Source organism: Xiphophorus maculatus, chromosome 13, assembly GCF_002775205.1.
Source record: "Xiphophorus maculatus strain JP 163 A chromosome 13, X_maculatus-5.0-male, whole genome shotgun sequence".
Taxonomy (NCBI): Eukaryota; Metazoa; Chordata; class Actinopteri; order Cyprinodontiformes; family Poeciliidae; genus Xiphophorus; species Xiphophorus maculatus.
This window is the reverse complement of record NC_036455.1, coordinates 7,332,084-7,348,672: the sequence shown is the minus strand read 5'-3', so window position 1 is coordinate 7,348,672 and position 16,589 is coordinate 7,332,084. Positions and strand designations below refer to the sequence as shown.

General features: G+C 38.1%; 1 protein-coding gene across 2 annotated transcripts; it reads right to left on the bottom strand.

The window, feature by feature from the left end:
* Positions 1–3,302: 3,302 nt before the first annotated feature.
* LOC111610418 (gastrula zinc finger protein XlCGF58.1-like) lies at positions 3,303–10,297 on the bottom strand. Of its 2 annotated transcripts, XM_023344608.1 has the most exons (3): positions 10,095–10,297; positions 5,113–6,213; positions 3,303–5,028 (listed from the first exon to the last, which is right to left on the bottom strand). In XM_023344608.1, the coding sequence occupies exons 1-3, from the start codon at positions 10,156–10,158 to the stop codon at positions 3,671–3,673; spliced, it is 2,523 nt and encodes an 840-aa protein (XP_023200376.1). In that variant the 5' UTR covers positions 10,159–10,297; the 3' UTR covers positions 3,303–3,670. The 2 variants fall into 2 exon arrangements, with proteins under 2 accessions (XP_023200376.1, XP_023200375.1); XM_023344607.1 differs by having other exon boundaries at positions 3,303–6,213.
* Positions 10,298–16,589: the final 6,292 nt, after the last annotated feature.

The window sequence follows — 16,589 nt, the reverse complement described above, 5'->3', positions numbered from 1 at the left end:
CTCCTAGATTGATGTTGCTTTAACAACCCCTTGAACTTTTCCATATTTTGTCACATAATAAATACATACGTAAATATATTACATTGGAATTTTATGTGAATAACCAACATAAAGTGGGATACAATTGTGAAGTAATACTGATCATGTGAACTTTGACTGGGCCATTCTAACACATGAATATGTTTTGTTTTAAACCATCGCATTGTAGCCCTGACTTCATGTTTAGGGTGGTTGTCGAGCTGGAAGGTGAACCTCTGCTCTGCTGTATTTTTTCCGTTTTCAAATGTCCGTCTCTGTAGTTATAAAGAGGGAAAAGCCATGAAGAAAAAAAAGCACAACGGAGGTCAGTGGCTCCCAGGCGCGTGCAGAGGGGGGGCTTTAGGGGCCTTGAGTCCCTGCCCCTTTTATCCTTGATGCCCGTAGTGCCCTTTTTGAGTTTTTATTTATTATTATTATTCTTTAATCTGTATGTCAGAAGGCCTGTTTGCGCCCCTCAGCAATAATATTTAGCTAAGTATAATAATTTAGTAAAAATAAACTAGTCTGGCTGCCCTCAGTCTAATAATGACTCTCAGAGCCTCCATGTTGTTCAGACTCCGGGTCCATGGTGAGGAGGAGGCAGATCTGTGTCCTCTAACTATCAAATTATGGGCAAGAATATTTTTTCATACACTGGTTTGTGAATTAAAATGTAGGTCTGATGTTGACGTTAGAAAAACTGTTTCTATTTATATTTTTATAATCGTCCTTGTAATAGCAGGACAAAACCCGCCTCGCCCCTAAACTCAGAAATGCTGCAGAGAAACTTCTGACTTTAACTTCATCATTCTGCTAAAGGCCCGGTTCGCTACAGGCAGCTTGAGTCGGTCCACCGACAGAGAGAAAGAATATCTGTCTTTATATCAGACATCCTGGTATAAGACATGGTACTAACTGTCACCGCGAGTCACGACGCAGCTCACAGCCCCGGTACCACCTGGTACCACCCGGTACCACCTGGTACCACCCGCTGACTGTTCGCTCTGCTTCTCCTTAACGTTTCTACCAGGTGGGTTAAAGCTGCTGCTGACGGGATCTGGCTGGAGGTTCGCGGCTGTAAATAGAACTTATTGCAGAACCTCAAGTGTTAAAGGAAGATTCGGCCCATTTAGAGTTCATAAAATAAACATCAGAGAAAATATTGTAGCAATAATTAGAACCGCAGCAAAAAGCCAAACATGCCACAATGAAATGAATCAAAATGTCTCCAAAGCATCGGGGGACTGACATGGGGGCCACCTGGGGGATTCCAGGTAGATTCCAGGTAGATTCAAGAGATGTGCATCGCAGCAGCTGTTCCTCCAGGGCCGGCCCAAGGTAAAATGGGGCCTTAGACAGAACCCTCCTCCCTCCGGAACCCGTCCTACTAAGAACCTCAGCATCACTAACATGTTTAAATATAGATAAGGTGAATCTGTGAGAGGGAGACCAGGTTTATTGGCAGAGTTTAAAATCAATCACTGATTATTGGTTATTTGCTGTGATGTATTTGTGAACAAACCCAATTCAAACACAAAGATTACACCATATTGTAGCCATGGTAACACAACAATCAAACTATCAAGATGATTCTTTAAACTTTTAAAAAGTAAACTTCCTAACTAAATCCTAAATGTGCTATTTATTTTTCTCAGCTGAAAGCATTAAATAAAATATAACATTGTCATTCTCTATAAATGATGCTACAGGTTTAGATCTGTGGTCTGTGTTACAATTAAACCATTTCTTGGCGGCCCCTGAGTGTCTGGAGGCCCCTGAATGTCTGGAGGCCCCTGAGTGTCTGGAGGCCCCTGAGTGTCTGGAGGCCCCTGAATGTCTGGAGGCCCCTGAATGGGCCCTACCAGCAGCTACTGAGTTTTCTTTGCCTTGATATCTCAGTCCTATAATTCTAGGTCTCAGAGTTGCTAACATCAAACTATTATATAGAGTTAAACCCTTTGAGCTTTTTGGATCTATAAATCAGTCTGCAGCCAGGTTGTTCTAGAGGTTAAATAGATATTATTAGGGCTTCATTAGTAAAATGGCAGCAAATTAGCTTATTTCATAACTTTATAACCTTTGACCTTCTCTCCTCTGGTCTGTTTAACAGCTACAGTCTCAGATCAGATCAGCCCTCCAGGACTGTCAGCAGCAGAAACAGAAACTTTATACCTGTTGGGGAAAATATAGACTATATTTGCTTTGCATTTCCCCGCATGATGGCAATGATATAGTAGGATCCAATTAGATTCCTGATTAATATGGGTTGTTGCTATGTTGTAGTACAGAGTTTTTGTTCAATGTGCCCCTTTTTTAAATTTGAGCCCCTGCCCCTCCAAAGGTCTCTGCACGGCCCTGCTGGCTCCATTTTCCCTCTACACAAGTATGCTGTTTTCACAATTGTGATGTCGCCGTTCATTTGCTATAAGCAAAATATTTACAGAACAGTTACTAAAACGATCCTCATACAGAAAGGTGCAGACATTTAGACCTTAACCTGAATCCAAACGCTGGTGGTTCCTACCTATTCGACGTTAAGATTATCTGGGGAGTCTGGGAGAAATCCAGCAGTCTGCATTGATCATCCATCTCTTCCTCCAACTTAACGGTGATTTTTTTGAAAGTCTGTGAATGTTTCTTCAGCAGCAGTTAACTGCTTGTAGATAAACTCATTTAACCTGGACTGAAGATATTTCTAGAGAAACTCGTACATTCAAGTCATTGCATTATTGTATGGATTACATGATGATCACATCTAAAGATTTCTCATACACTTGTCTCTGAAAAACATAAAATCTTTTCATAGTAATAATAGAAGACAGCTGAAGTAGAAAAGAGAAAAATACAACTAAGACAAAAGACACACCAAATAATAGGAGACAACAATAATCAACCATACTTTATTACATTTTCTATAAAGTAAAAAAGTTTTTTTTAATTATTATTCATAATGCTTTTACATAGGTAGAATTAGACTGGTTAATATAATTTGAAACAAATAACAGTATCAGTTAAAATCTCATTTTACTTGAAAGTCAAACCTATCAAAGATGTTTTTTTGTTTAAAGATCATTTTGAGAATGCACAACCATTAATGAAAATTTACAACACATTGTATTTTTGATTATAAATGTATTAAAGTAAATAACATCCACCCACCCACTCTTTCTCTGTACAGGCTAGAAGAATACAAATCAATCCCTCAAGTCCAATCATGTGAGAATGTTCTGGAAGGGAGTCCATGTCCGGTCAAACTCAGTTAATGCATGAAATAGTCAGTGGGCCCCCAAGCCTCTTCATCTATCAGCATCAGTACTGGCACTCCTCAGGGCTGTGTGCTGAGCCCTCTGCTCTTCACGTTGTGCACATTTAACATACATTTTGACATAAACAGCATGTTAATACAATAACATACAGTTTATCATTATTGTTTTTTGATACAGAATATGCAAAAAAAACCCAAAATAAACAAAGCATCTCCACAGGAAAATGTGTCATGGTGGCACATCTCCAAGTATCCAAATGTGAACATTTAACAAATAGAAAAATTTTAAGGTTTATCGACATGAAACTCCTCCAGTCATTTATTCTAGTTCATAAACAGAACAATTCCATAGTGAACCTCAACATAGGACATGTATGGAAAATACTTCTACTGCTTTTTACCTACGTGACGCCTCATGTGATGAATTAAACTCACCTTGTGACAAAAACATTTTCCACAGGTTACACATGAAAACGGCTTTTCACCAGTGTGAATCATCATGTGCCGAGTTAAATGCTGTTTTTGACTAAAACTTTTTCCACAATTCACACATGAAAACGGCTTTTCACCAGTGTGAATCATCATGTGCTGAGTTAAACCCTGTTTTACAGTAAAACTTCTTCCACAGTTCACACATGAAAACGGCTTTTCACCAGTGTGAATCATCATGTGCTTAGATAAATGCGGTTTTCGACGAAAACTTTTTCCACAGTTCACACATGAAAACGGCTTTTCACCAGTGTGAATCATCATGTGCTGAGTTAACTCCCATTTTCGACTAAAACTTTTTCCACAGTTCACACATGAAAACGGCTTTTCACCAGTGTGAATCATCATGTGCTGAGTTAACTCCCATTTTCGACTAAAACTTTTTCCACAATTCACACATGAAAACGGCTTTTCACCAGTGTGAATCATCATGTGCTGAGTTAAACCCTGTTTTACAGTAAAACTTCTTCCACAGTTCACACATGAAAACGGCTTTTCACCAGTGTGAATCATCATGTGCTTAGATAAATGCGGTTTTCGACGAAAACTTTTTCCACAGTTCACACATGAAAACGGCTTTTCACCAGTGTGAATCATCATGTGCTCAGTTAACTCCCGTTTTTGACGAAAACTTTTTCCACAGTTCACACATGAAAACGGCTTTTCACCAGTGTGAATCATCATGTGCCGAGTTAACTTCCGTTTTCGACTAAAACTTTTTCCACAGTTCACACATGAAAACGGCTTTTCACCAGTGTGAATCATCATGTGCCGAGTTAACTCCTGTTTTTGACTAAAACTTTTTCCACAGTTCACACATGAAAACGGCTTTTCACCAGTGTGAATCATCATGTGCCGAGTTAAATCCCGTTTTCGACTAAAACTTTTTCCACAGTTCACACATGAAAACGGCTTTTCACCAGTGTGAATCATCATGTGCCGAGTTAAATCCCGTTTTCGACTAAAACTTTTTCCACAGTTCACACATGAAAACGGCTTTTCACCAGTGTGAATCATCATGTGCCGAGTTAAATCCCGTTTTCGACTAAAACTTTTTCCACAGGTCACACATGAAAACGGCTTTTCACCCGTGTGAATCATCATGTGCCGAGTTAACTCCTGTTTTTGACTAAAACTTTTTCCACAGTTCACACCAGAAAATGGCTTTTCACCAGTGTGAATCATCATGTGCTTAGTTAACACCTGTTTTTGTCTAAAACTTTTTCCACAGTTCACACATGAAAATGGCATTTCACCTGTGTGAATCATCATGTGCTTAGATAAATGCGGTTTTCGACGAAAACTTTTTCCACAGTTCACACATGAAAACGGCTTTTCACCAGTGTGAATCATCATGTGCTGAGTTAACTCCCATTTTCGACTAAAACTTTTTCCACAGTTCACACATGAAAACGGCTTTTCACCAGTGTGAATCATCATGTGCTGAGTTAACTCCCATTTTCGACTAAAACTTTTTCCACAATTCACACATGAAAACGGCTTTTCACCAGTGTGAATCATCATGTGCTGAGTTAAACCCTGTTTTACAGTAAAACTTCTTCCACAGTTCACACATGAAAACGGCTTTTCACCAGTGTGAATCATCATGTGCTCAGTTAACTCCCGTTTTTGACGAAAACTTTTTCCACAGTTCACACATGAAAACGGCTTTTCACCAGTGTGAATCATCATGTGCCGAGTTAACTTCCGTTTTCGACTAAAACTTCTTCCACAGTTCACACATGAAAATGGCATTTCACCTGTGTGAATCATCATGTGCTTAGATAAATGCGGTTTTCGACGAAAACTTTTTCCACAGTTCACACATGAAAATGGCTTTTCACCAGTGTGAATCATCATGTGCTGAGTTAAATCCTGGTTTAGAGTAAAACTTTTTCCACAGTTCACACATGAAAACGGCTTTTCACCAGTGTGAATCATCATGTGCTGAGTTAAATTCCGTTTTTGACTAAAACTTTTTCCACAGGTCACACATGAAAACGGCTTTTCACCAGATTGAGTTCTCATGTGAGGCTCAAAAGCAGATTTGAAAGTGAAACGTTTTTTACATATGGCACATGAGAAAGGTTTTCTTCTTTCCTGATTTTGGTCCTCAGAATCAGCAGCTTCCTGGAAGATGTCTTGTTTCTTGTTTGCTTCTGATTCAGTGTGGTATGTTGTCTCGGAAATAGGAACCACCATGCTGGTATCTGTCTCTTGTTTTAGCTCAAGCTGCTTATCACCCTGACTGTTGTAATCTTCTTTCTCATCCACTTTTATCTGCTGATGCTCTAGAACCTCCTGCTCTTCTTTTATCTGCAGATTTTCAGGCCATTCCTGTTCTTGTTTCACCTGCAGAGGTTCTAACTCGTCCTTGTCCAGAGTGAAGCTCCTCTCCTGGTTACATATCTGCTCCTCAGAAACGTTATGTTGCAGGCAATCTGGGCAAGAAAACACAGAAAAACAAAGAATGGTTTACTTTATTAAATAAAGTAAATGAGAAAGGAATTTCATTTAGTAGTGAAATCACCAGATAAACTATTGTTCCCCGATTGCACTATTCTGACTGATTGCTGATTACAGATTTTAAAAAGTCTGACCTGCCGATTCCTATTTTGACCGATACATTTTTTATTTGAAATGTTGCTAAATACGGCAATAAAGTCACTCAATTGGCAACAGTGAGGGGACTATTAACTGCAAATGTGCAGATATGACCTGGTGGGGCACTACATTATTATATTTGTTATGAAATTATGTATTGTAGGCATTATTGTTATTATTTAAGAGAACATTTTATTATTGTAAAGTTTTTTTCAAGTTATTATTATATTTTACAACTACTATTATTACTATCACTATTTCATGCTGCCTACTTCACTAGTCATGCACTGCATTATGTCTACCCTGGCTTGAGAAGTATTCATACCCCTTGAACTTTTCCATATTTTGTCGCATTCTGACCACATACATAAATATATTTCTCTGGAAATTTATGTTTAAGATCAACATAAAAGTAAGGTAAGGTCATTTTATTTATATAGCACATTTTCAGCAACAAGGCATTTCAATGTGCTTTGCATGAATTAGAGGAAATACAGACAAAACAACAACAACAAAAGCAAAAGAAAAACAAAAATACTCTGGAATTTATAAACTAATAGAAGTTTCTCTGGCTCTCTGGTTTGTTCTAACTAACAAGAATAAGAGTAAGTAGGACGAAATGACAACATTGGGAAGGATCTGGCACATATAGCAAGATAAGGCTTAAACATGGAGCGAATGAAAGACAGTGACAATCAAGAAGTGTGTTTATATGTTGATTTGGAGTGTGAATGCAATTAGTCTGTGAACCCTGTACAGCCAGCTCTCCCAGGCAAACGTCTCTGATATGATGGTGTTATCTGGGAGTAGTGATGGACTCTGACCTGAACCTCCAGAGCCACATAAAGACAGTTACAAAGTCGGCCTTCTATCACCTGAAGAACATTTCCAGGATTAAAGGACTAATGTCTCAGCAAAATCTAGAGAAACTCATCCATGCATTCATCTTCAGTCGTATTGATTATTGCAACAGCGTCTTCACAGGTCTGTCCAACAAATCAATCAAACAGCTGCAGCTGATCCAGAATGCTGCTGCTCACGTTCTCACTAAAACCAGGAAGATAGAGCACATAACACCAGTTTTAAAGTCCCTCCACTGGCTCCCTGTAGCTCAAAGAATAGACTTTAAAATACTGTTGTTAGTTTATAAATCACTGAACGGCTTAGCACCACGATACATTAAAGATCTGCTTTTATTGTATCAACCTTCCAGACGTCTCAGGTCTTCTGGTTCTGGTCTGCTCTGCATCCCCAGAACCAGAACCAAACGAGGAGAAGCAGCTTTCAGCATCTATGCACCACAAATTTGGAACAAACTTCCAGAAAACTGTAAAACAGCTGAAACACTGACTTCTTTTAAATCTCAACTGAAAACCCACCTGTTTAGAATTGCATTTGAAATGTAATCCATTACAAATTTATTGATGTAACTTGACTTAATGATTGATTCTATATTGCATTGTGATTCTGTGTTTGTAATGATGTAAAGCACTTTGAAATGTCTTGCTGCTGAAATGTGCTATACAAATAAAATTTGATTGATTGATTGATTATCTAAGAGCAAGTCCTTGGAAGTGCTCTGCTCAACAGTCGCACGGATGTCGTCAGGAAAGGAGCAAGGTGGGAAGGAGTATAAGCCAAAGATGGGTAGGGAGGGCGCAAAGAAAAAAAGTGTAAGGCTTCACCGAGAACCAGAGTGCTTGTTTACAACTGTGAAGTAACACTGACCTTGTGAACTTTCACTGAGACATTCTAACACAAGGGCATCAAACTCATTTCATTTTGGGTCATATTAAAAATCTGAATGTGGGACGTACTGTGGTGGTACAGGGCGGTAGCAAGCCCCACATTTGGAGGCCTTAGTTGATCAAATTTTCTCCAAGAGAAAACTGGGCGCAGGAGACACTCTGTTGTTTTATAACAGCTTGATATAGAGGATGCTCATGGTTGTCCATAATGTTCTTTGTGTGATGAAGAATTCTTTGCACCGTAATTTTCAGAGGGTCCAGAGTATCTGGCTTGTTAGCCAATTTTGATCAATGGAAGAGGTGGTCTGAACATCCTCCTTCTATTCCCTCAGTTTTGGTCCTTTATCTGGCTCTCTGTCTCCCTCTGGACACAACCAGAGGGATACACCCTGGATTTATTCATGATAACAGGATTTCTGCTGTTTGGAGCTTGCAAATAACTGGCTTATCCAGAAATTTATGACGGACTTGACCACACTAGTGAACACTCAGACTATTGGTGTGGACAGAGACTCAAGTTGGATGTGAGTCTTGCTGAGACTCGCAGCCCAGCTGAGGACTCAAACTCCCTAATGGAATGGAATCGATCTTGAAGACGTTGCCTGACCTAAGACATTCTATATCTGAATGGGCTTTTCCCGTGTTGCCTTGGAAGGGCTGCATTTTTCCAATCTTCTTGAAGATATGTAAACATAACGCTCCTTCCCACCTCACCCCCTCCTGTTATCCATGCAGCTGTGGAGCTGAGCGCTCCCAAGGACATTCTTTGATAACATCTTATCGGACTTCTGCCGGGAGGCTGAGCAACGTGGTTTCATGGCCCTGTGATGTCACCGCCTTCACTCATGTCTTCGTTTTGTCCTTTGTTGTGTCTGAATGTTGCCATGTGCCCTAATGTGTCCTTCTCTCTTTTTATTTTATTTTGTCAGAAACTGTGGAGTACTCGCTTTTAACCCAGAAAAGGAATTTGAACAAACTTGGAATCCAGAAAAACTACCTTAGCAACTACTTTTTAGAGTCCTATTCTTGCAAACCAGAAAATTAATTAGACCAGCGCATACTTACTTACTTATACTAATCTGCCGACCCTTAACAGGAGTATCTGGTTTATTTACTTTGGATCAACATTTTTAAGTTTTCCTTCGTTTGCTCTTTCTTTTGGTTTGTTATTTTGTTTTATATTTCCTTTTAAATTCCTGTAAAGCACTTTGTATTGCCTTGTTGCTTAAAATGTGGCTTATGGCTGAAAATGAGTGAGGAGAAGAACACAGGGGAACAGGAAGTACTGAAGAATAACTTGAAGAGTAATAACTAAGAAATAAACACAACTGGAAACACTAGTTGTGGACTGTCACAAGGAAAACAAGAACGAGAGATCCAGCCACAATAAGTAACATTAAATAATGAAACTAGAATAACCATTAAGGGCTAAACTACAGTGAACTAGGACATAATTGTTAAACAGAAAAAACACAAAATGAAACAAAATTCTAACAGAGGGTCCATTTTGTGTAAGTATAGAGACTGGTACAGGACCAGCATGCACTGGGTTTTCACCAGAGCAGGAGAGGAAACTATGAAAAATTTGATCTTTATTATTTGCTAACGGAAAAAACAACATTAAAACAATCTTCATGTTTTTTTGGACATTAAACTTCTTTTACCTACGTACGAAGCATCACCTCAATGCAGCAGTGGTTTGTTGATTGGGCTTTTCTAACATATTTGCTTTGACAAACAGTCGCTACTACAATTTATTTATTACAAATTAAAGGAGGAAAAGCCATAAGAAAGGTGATTTTTTTCTCTACATCAATAAGCCATTCTCACAGCGTAGTTGTGATGTTTGCGTTCATTTATCTGATATCAAAACATTCATACAGGAGGGGAACAGTTGCTAAAATGACCCTCATACACAAAGCTTCATACATTTAGACCTTAACCTGCATCCAAACGCTGGTGGTTCCTACCTATTCGGTGTAAGATTATCTGGGGCCTCCGGGAGAAATCCAGCAGTCTGCGATGATCATCCATCTCTTCCTCCGACTTGACGATGATTTCTTAAAAGTCTGTCGATGTTTCTTCAGCAGGATTAACTGATCATTGAGAAACTCGTTTAGACAAAACTCTCAACAGCTCAACAACTTCTTATTTGCGCCATCTTGTTGTTCTTCCTCCTATTCTTCTTCTTTGGGATTTTATGACTGTCGGCATTCACATCGTTGCATTACCGCCCCCTTCTGGATAATAGGAGCGGGTGACGTGTCTTGGCCAAGGACCATCTACTGGGATGAAACATAAGGCGATAAACATGCTAAAGAAAAACTCACAGCTTTTAAATGAAACATTACATTTAATTAGTTTCTAAGACATTAGTATAACTTAGATCTATCTAAATACACATAAACCATTTCAATATAAAAAACAGTAAAATTTAAGAGAAAGCAGCTCAGCAGGAAAGACCAAAATATTATTACAATTAAGTTGAGAGAATCGGCAAATTATTGTGGTTAAGGTGTCGACGCCTCAAGGCTGCAGGTGTTCCATCTGTGACCTATTTGTCAGAAACTGCCTGAACTTCTTGTCTTTTTCTATTCTTGTATGTTCAAGGAACTCAGCCATAGGCTGTGTGGTCAACTCTGTATAGAGGTGAGATACCACCTGGTACCACCCGCTGATATCTCAGTATCTCATTATAATGAGATCTCATTATTTTAAAAATAATGATAGTAATAATTTTCTCATTATTTTGAGATACTATCTCATTATAATGAGATAATTCTTTTTTTTTTTTACAGAGTGGCGGAAACGGGCTTCCATATGTAGATAAACTCATTTAACCTGGACTGAAGATATTTCTAGAGAAACTCGGACATTCAACACAACAGACCATGTGCCGTCCTCCTCTTCTTCTCCCTATTTCTCCTCTTCTTTGGAGTTGTATGACTGTCAGCTTTCATGCCATTGCATTATTGTATGGATTACATGATGATCACATCTAAAGATTTCTCATACACTTGTCTCTGAAAAACATAAAATCTTTTCATAGTAATAATAGAAGACAGCTGAAGCAGAAAAGAGAAAAATACAACTAAGACAAAAGACACACCAAATAATAGGAGACAATAATAATCAACCATACTTTATTACATTTTCTATAAAGTAAAAAAGTTTTTTTTAATTATTATTCATAATGCTTTTACATAGGTAGAATTAGACTGGTTAATATAATTTGAAACAAGTAACAGTATCAGTTAAAATCTCATTTTACTTGAAAGTTAAACCTATCAAAGATGTTTTTTTGTTTAAAGATCATTTTGAGAATGCACAACCATTAATGAAAATTTACAACACATTGTATTTTTGATTATAAATGTATTAAAGTAAATAACATCCACCCACCCACTCTTTCTCTGTACAGGCTAGAAGAATACAAATCAATCCCTCAAGTCCAATCATGTGAGAATGTTCTGGAAGGGAGTCCATGTCCGGTCAAACTCTGTTAATGCATGAAATAGTCAGTGAGCCCCCAAGCCTCTTCATCTATCAGCATCAGTACTGGCACTCCTCAGGGCTGTGTGCTGAGCCCTCTGCTCTTCATGTTGTACACACACAACATGCAGTTTGACATAAACAGTATGTTAATATACAATAACATACAGTTTATCATTATTGTTTTTTGATACAGAATATGCAAAAAAAAAAAAAAATAGACAAAGCATCTCCACAGGAAAATGTGTCATGGTGGCACATCTCCAATTATCCAAATGATCACATTTAACAAATACAAAAATTTTAAGGTTTATAGACATGAAACCCCTCCACTCTTTCATTCTAGTTTTTAACCAAATCAATTCCATAGTGAACCTCAACATAGGACATGTGTGGAAAATACTTCTACTGCTTTTCACCAGTGTGAATCATCATGTGCTCAGTTAACTCCCATTTTCGACGAAAACTTTTTCCACAGGTCACACATGAAAACGGCTTTTCACCAGATTGAGTTCTCATGTGAGGCTCAAAAGCAGATTTGAAAGTGAAACGTTTTTTACATATGGCACATGAGAAAGGTTTTCTTCTTTCCTGATTTTGGTTCTCAGAATCAGCAGCTTCCTGGCAGATGTCTTGTTTCTTATTTGGTTCTGATTCAGTGTGGTCTGTTTGCTCATCAACAGGAACCACCATGCAGGTATCTGTCTCTTGTTTTAGCTCAAGATGCTTATGACCCTGACTGTTGTAATCGTCTTTCTCATCCACTTTTATCTGCTGATGCTCTCGAACCTCCTGCTCTTCTTTTATCTGCAGATTTTCAGGCCATTCCTGATCTTGTTTCACCTGCAGAGGTTCTAACTCGTCCTTGTCCAGAGTGAAGCTCCTCTCCTGGTTACATATCTGCTCCTCATAAACATTATGTTGCAGGCAATCTGGGCAAGAAAACACAGAAAAACAAAGAATGGTTTACTAAAGACCAAAATTCAAAGTAGTGCTACAGTCCTCCTCCTTCTTGTCCACGGTCGACAGCGCTCAGCTACTCCTGTTAACATTTTTTATCACTTGTCTAAACTGAATTTTGGCTGAACAAACTCTCACAAAAAACATCACCTGGTCACCATGGTTTTTTCGAGGTATTGTTGGTTCCTAAAACTACAACTTAAATCATTGCTTCATGATTTCATTGTCTTTAAGTCAACTTACCACATTTGCTTTGTTTTAATTTACTTCTATAATTCAATTAATTTAAAACAGTTTATTATCCCAATAGGGAATTAAATGTTGTAACTCATGTTTTGCTAAAAATGTGTTGTAGATGCTCATGGCTGTTGACAGGGAAGCATGTTGACATGTCAAATTTTTATGTGAATTTTATTTTGTATGCCTGCTATTTTGAACATCATTTTAAAGACGCAGCTCGAACAAAAATGTCTCATAATTTCACTTCAACTTCTGTTGAAGTAATACAGAAGCTATATTACTTCAGCTTCTCCAGCAGCAATCTGTATTACTTCAACTCTATAGAAGCCTCTGACAGAAGACACTCTGTTGTTTTATAACAGCTTGATATAGAGGATACTCATGGTTGTCCATAATGTTCTTTATGTGATGAAGAATTCTTTGCACTGTAATTTTCAGAGGGTCCTGAGTATCTGGCTTGTTTGCCAAATTTCTTGTTCTGTTTTTCTCCTGTCTTTTTCTATGTGTTTGGAGCCGTTCTTTGCACATCCTCCAAATCTACAAATTATGGATCTGGACAACCGGTCTCTCAATACAATTGATCAAATTTTCTCGACGAGAAGACTGGGCACAGAAGAGCCCTCTTGTCCTGCGGGGACACAACCGGCAGGATTCACGCAGGATTTATTCATGATAACAGGATTTCTGCGGTTTGGAGCTTGCAAATAACTGGCTTATCGACAAATTTGTGACGGACTTGACCAAACTAGTGAACACTCAGACTATTGGTGTGGACAGAGACGCAAGTTGGATGTGAGTCTTGCTGAGACTCGCAGCCCAGCTGAGGACTCAAACTCACTAACGGAATGGAATCAATACAACTGATCAAATTTTCTCCAAGAGAAAACTGGGCGCAGGAGACACTCTGTTGTTTTATAACAGCTTGACATAGAGCAGGGGTCAGCAACCAATGGCTCCGGAGCCACGTGTGGCTCTTTCATTCTTCTGTTGTGGCTCCCAGTGACTTTGGGAAATAGAATATTTTATTAAAATTAAATCATTAAAAAATTATAAATTAAAATCATTTTAAAATAAATTTCTAAATCTGAAGATTATGGTAAACTTGTAACATTAAAACAAAAGTTTTGAACATTTTTAGCACCCAAAATATACGTCATGTCTGCCGATACGCGACAGGCATTCCTGGCGAACCCCACATGTCTGGCAGACCGCATTTTTTTTAGCGCACTGATATTTATTGACTTTTTGATCCTTGCCTGGAAGATACATCATGAATAAATCCAAGAAAAGGAAACAATCTGAAGATGGCAGAACATTTAATGCTACGTGGACAGATCATTTTGCTTTCACCGCTGATGAAACTGGTTCATCAGTCTGCTTAATATGTGGCGAAAGACTGGCAAACAACAAGAAGTCAAATGTTGAAAGACGTTTCGAGAACAAACACTCTGTCTTTCCTAAAAAATATCCCGAGGGAGAGGAGAGAAAAAAGGCCGTTTCGGAGCTGATGCAGGCTGAAGCGAGCAGGAGTCACTTCAAGAAGTGGATTAAGACGCAAATTCCGCTACATGTGCCAGTTTCGTGGCTACTCAGGAAATAATCAAGCATGGTAAGCCATTTACAGATGGAGATTATCTACAAATATAAATACATAACTATATATTGTTAAGTGAAATAGTCTTTTTTCTTTAATTCAGGAGGACAGGTGAGATTTGCTCCAATTCCAAAACTACAACACATAGATTCTTCAAACCTAGATTGATTATTCTCAAATAATAGCAGAATATTTAGAACCATGCTTGTGATTTGTGAAACCTTGTTTTGACTTGTGAAACTTCAGTAAAGGGCGATTTTACCACTTTTTTGCATCTGGATCACACTAGAATGTCTCTAATTCCAAAACTACAACACCTAGACTCTTCAAACCTAGACTGGATTATTTTAAACTAAAAGCAAAATATTTAAAACTATGTTTCTGATTTGTTAAACTTTTCTCTGATTTGTGAAACTTCAACACTTCGTTGTTTCTTTGGGGTTTTATCTCTGTCAAAGTAGAACGTTTCTAATTCCAAATCTACAACACATATCTTCAAACCTAACCTAAATTATTCTCAACTAGTAGCAGAATATTTTAATCCATCTTTGGGATTTGTGAAACTTTTTTCTGATTTGTGAAAATCACCGCAGTGGCTTGTTGACTGAATTTTTATAAGTTATTTGGTTTGACAAACAATCGCCACTTTATGCTCAACAGAATTATTTTAAGCATCGTCTTAATCATCCCCCTCATGTTTAAAGCTGAACTTTATGTTATCTTGTGGAAAAAAAAATATTCTGGATTTTAAACAGAAGAAGTCTGTGGTTTCACTACAGCTAAAGCAGCCAACCCACTTAAATCCTGCCCACACAAATTTAGCAGATTTTACTCAATAAGTTGAAGACTATAGATAGATTTTATTACAGACTCAAAGTCCAAATTACATAAAAAAAAGAAAACAAAATAAAAGACAAAAAAAAGATAAAAGAATAACAAGTACATAAAAAATGGCTACTACCCATCCAGGAGTCAGTCATACCAATGTCTCCAGAGTACAGATGAGTATTTTACTGCACTATATTTAACGCTCGTCAACAGTATGATCATTCTTATTAGACTTGTTTACACGACAACTAAAATTATACATAAGCTTTCTTAATACAGCCATCAAAGTGATACAAACAGTTCACTGGCACTGGTCCATCTGGGCTTATTTAACAATAGTCTTAATGCATCATTATAACCCACCTTCAATCTTTGAAGACTGGCTTCGAGAGGTCATTCATATAAAAATTAAACAATATAGGAGATAAAATGCTTCCTTGTCTGACTCCATTGCCGACACCAAAAGATGCAGACACACAGTTGTCCCATTTCACCTGCATAGTTTGATTAGCATACCAGTAAGACAGACATCTTACTGTATATTTGGGCACACTAGCTAGGCACAATTTTAAAAATAGTTTTCTATTTTTTACACGATCAAAAGCCTTAGTGGCGTCTAAAAAACACAGAAAAACTGTAGATGTTTTACTGGTATAGTTAGTCAGTAATTCTTTTAGGCCATATATACACATATCAGTGCCATATTTGGACTTGAACCCAAATTGATTGTCTGTAGACATAATCTTTACAAATTTTGGCAAAATAATTAGTTAAAAGACTTAGGCAGTGCACTAGCTAGGGCGATAGGTCTGTAGTTATCAGAGCTGCCGATTTTACCAGCTTTGTTTATAATCATTGGAAGTAGAAGAACATTCATCAAGGTATCAGGAATAAAATTATGAATAAAACCAGTGAAACACAAGGCAAGAGGGACGACCCTTGAACTTGCAAATTTGAGATGTTCAGCTGACATAAGATCCATTCCTGTAGATTTATTTACAGACAGTTCTTTAATTGCTTGATAGACCTCGTGTGTTTTGATAGTTTCTACAGTTCTAACCTTGTCAACTTGGAACGGTTCACTCTGTACACAGGTGAATAACTTGCTGTAGTGGTGTTGCCAAAAATCTACAATCATATCAGTCTAATCCAGGGGTGGGCACTCCTGGTCCTCGAGGGCCGGTGTCCTGCAACTTTTAGATGCATCTCTACTTCAACACACCTGAGTCAAATAATGAGGTCGTTAACAGGACTCTGGAGAACTTGACTGCACTTAGGAGGAGATTCAGCTGTTGGATTCAGGTGTGTTGGACCAGGGAGACATCTAAGAGTTGCAGGACACCGGCCCTCG

Excerpts from the sequence above, each read along its gene's own strand:
- LOC111610418 (XM_023344607.1), bottom strand. The coding sequence starts at position 10,158 with ATGGATGATCATCGCAGACTGCTGGATTTCTCCCGGAGGCCCCAGATA. Across the intron at positions 6,214-10,094 it reads GATAATCTTACACCGAATAG|ATTGCCTGCAACATAACGTT; the intron begins GTAGGAACCACC and ends TTTCTTGCCCAG.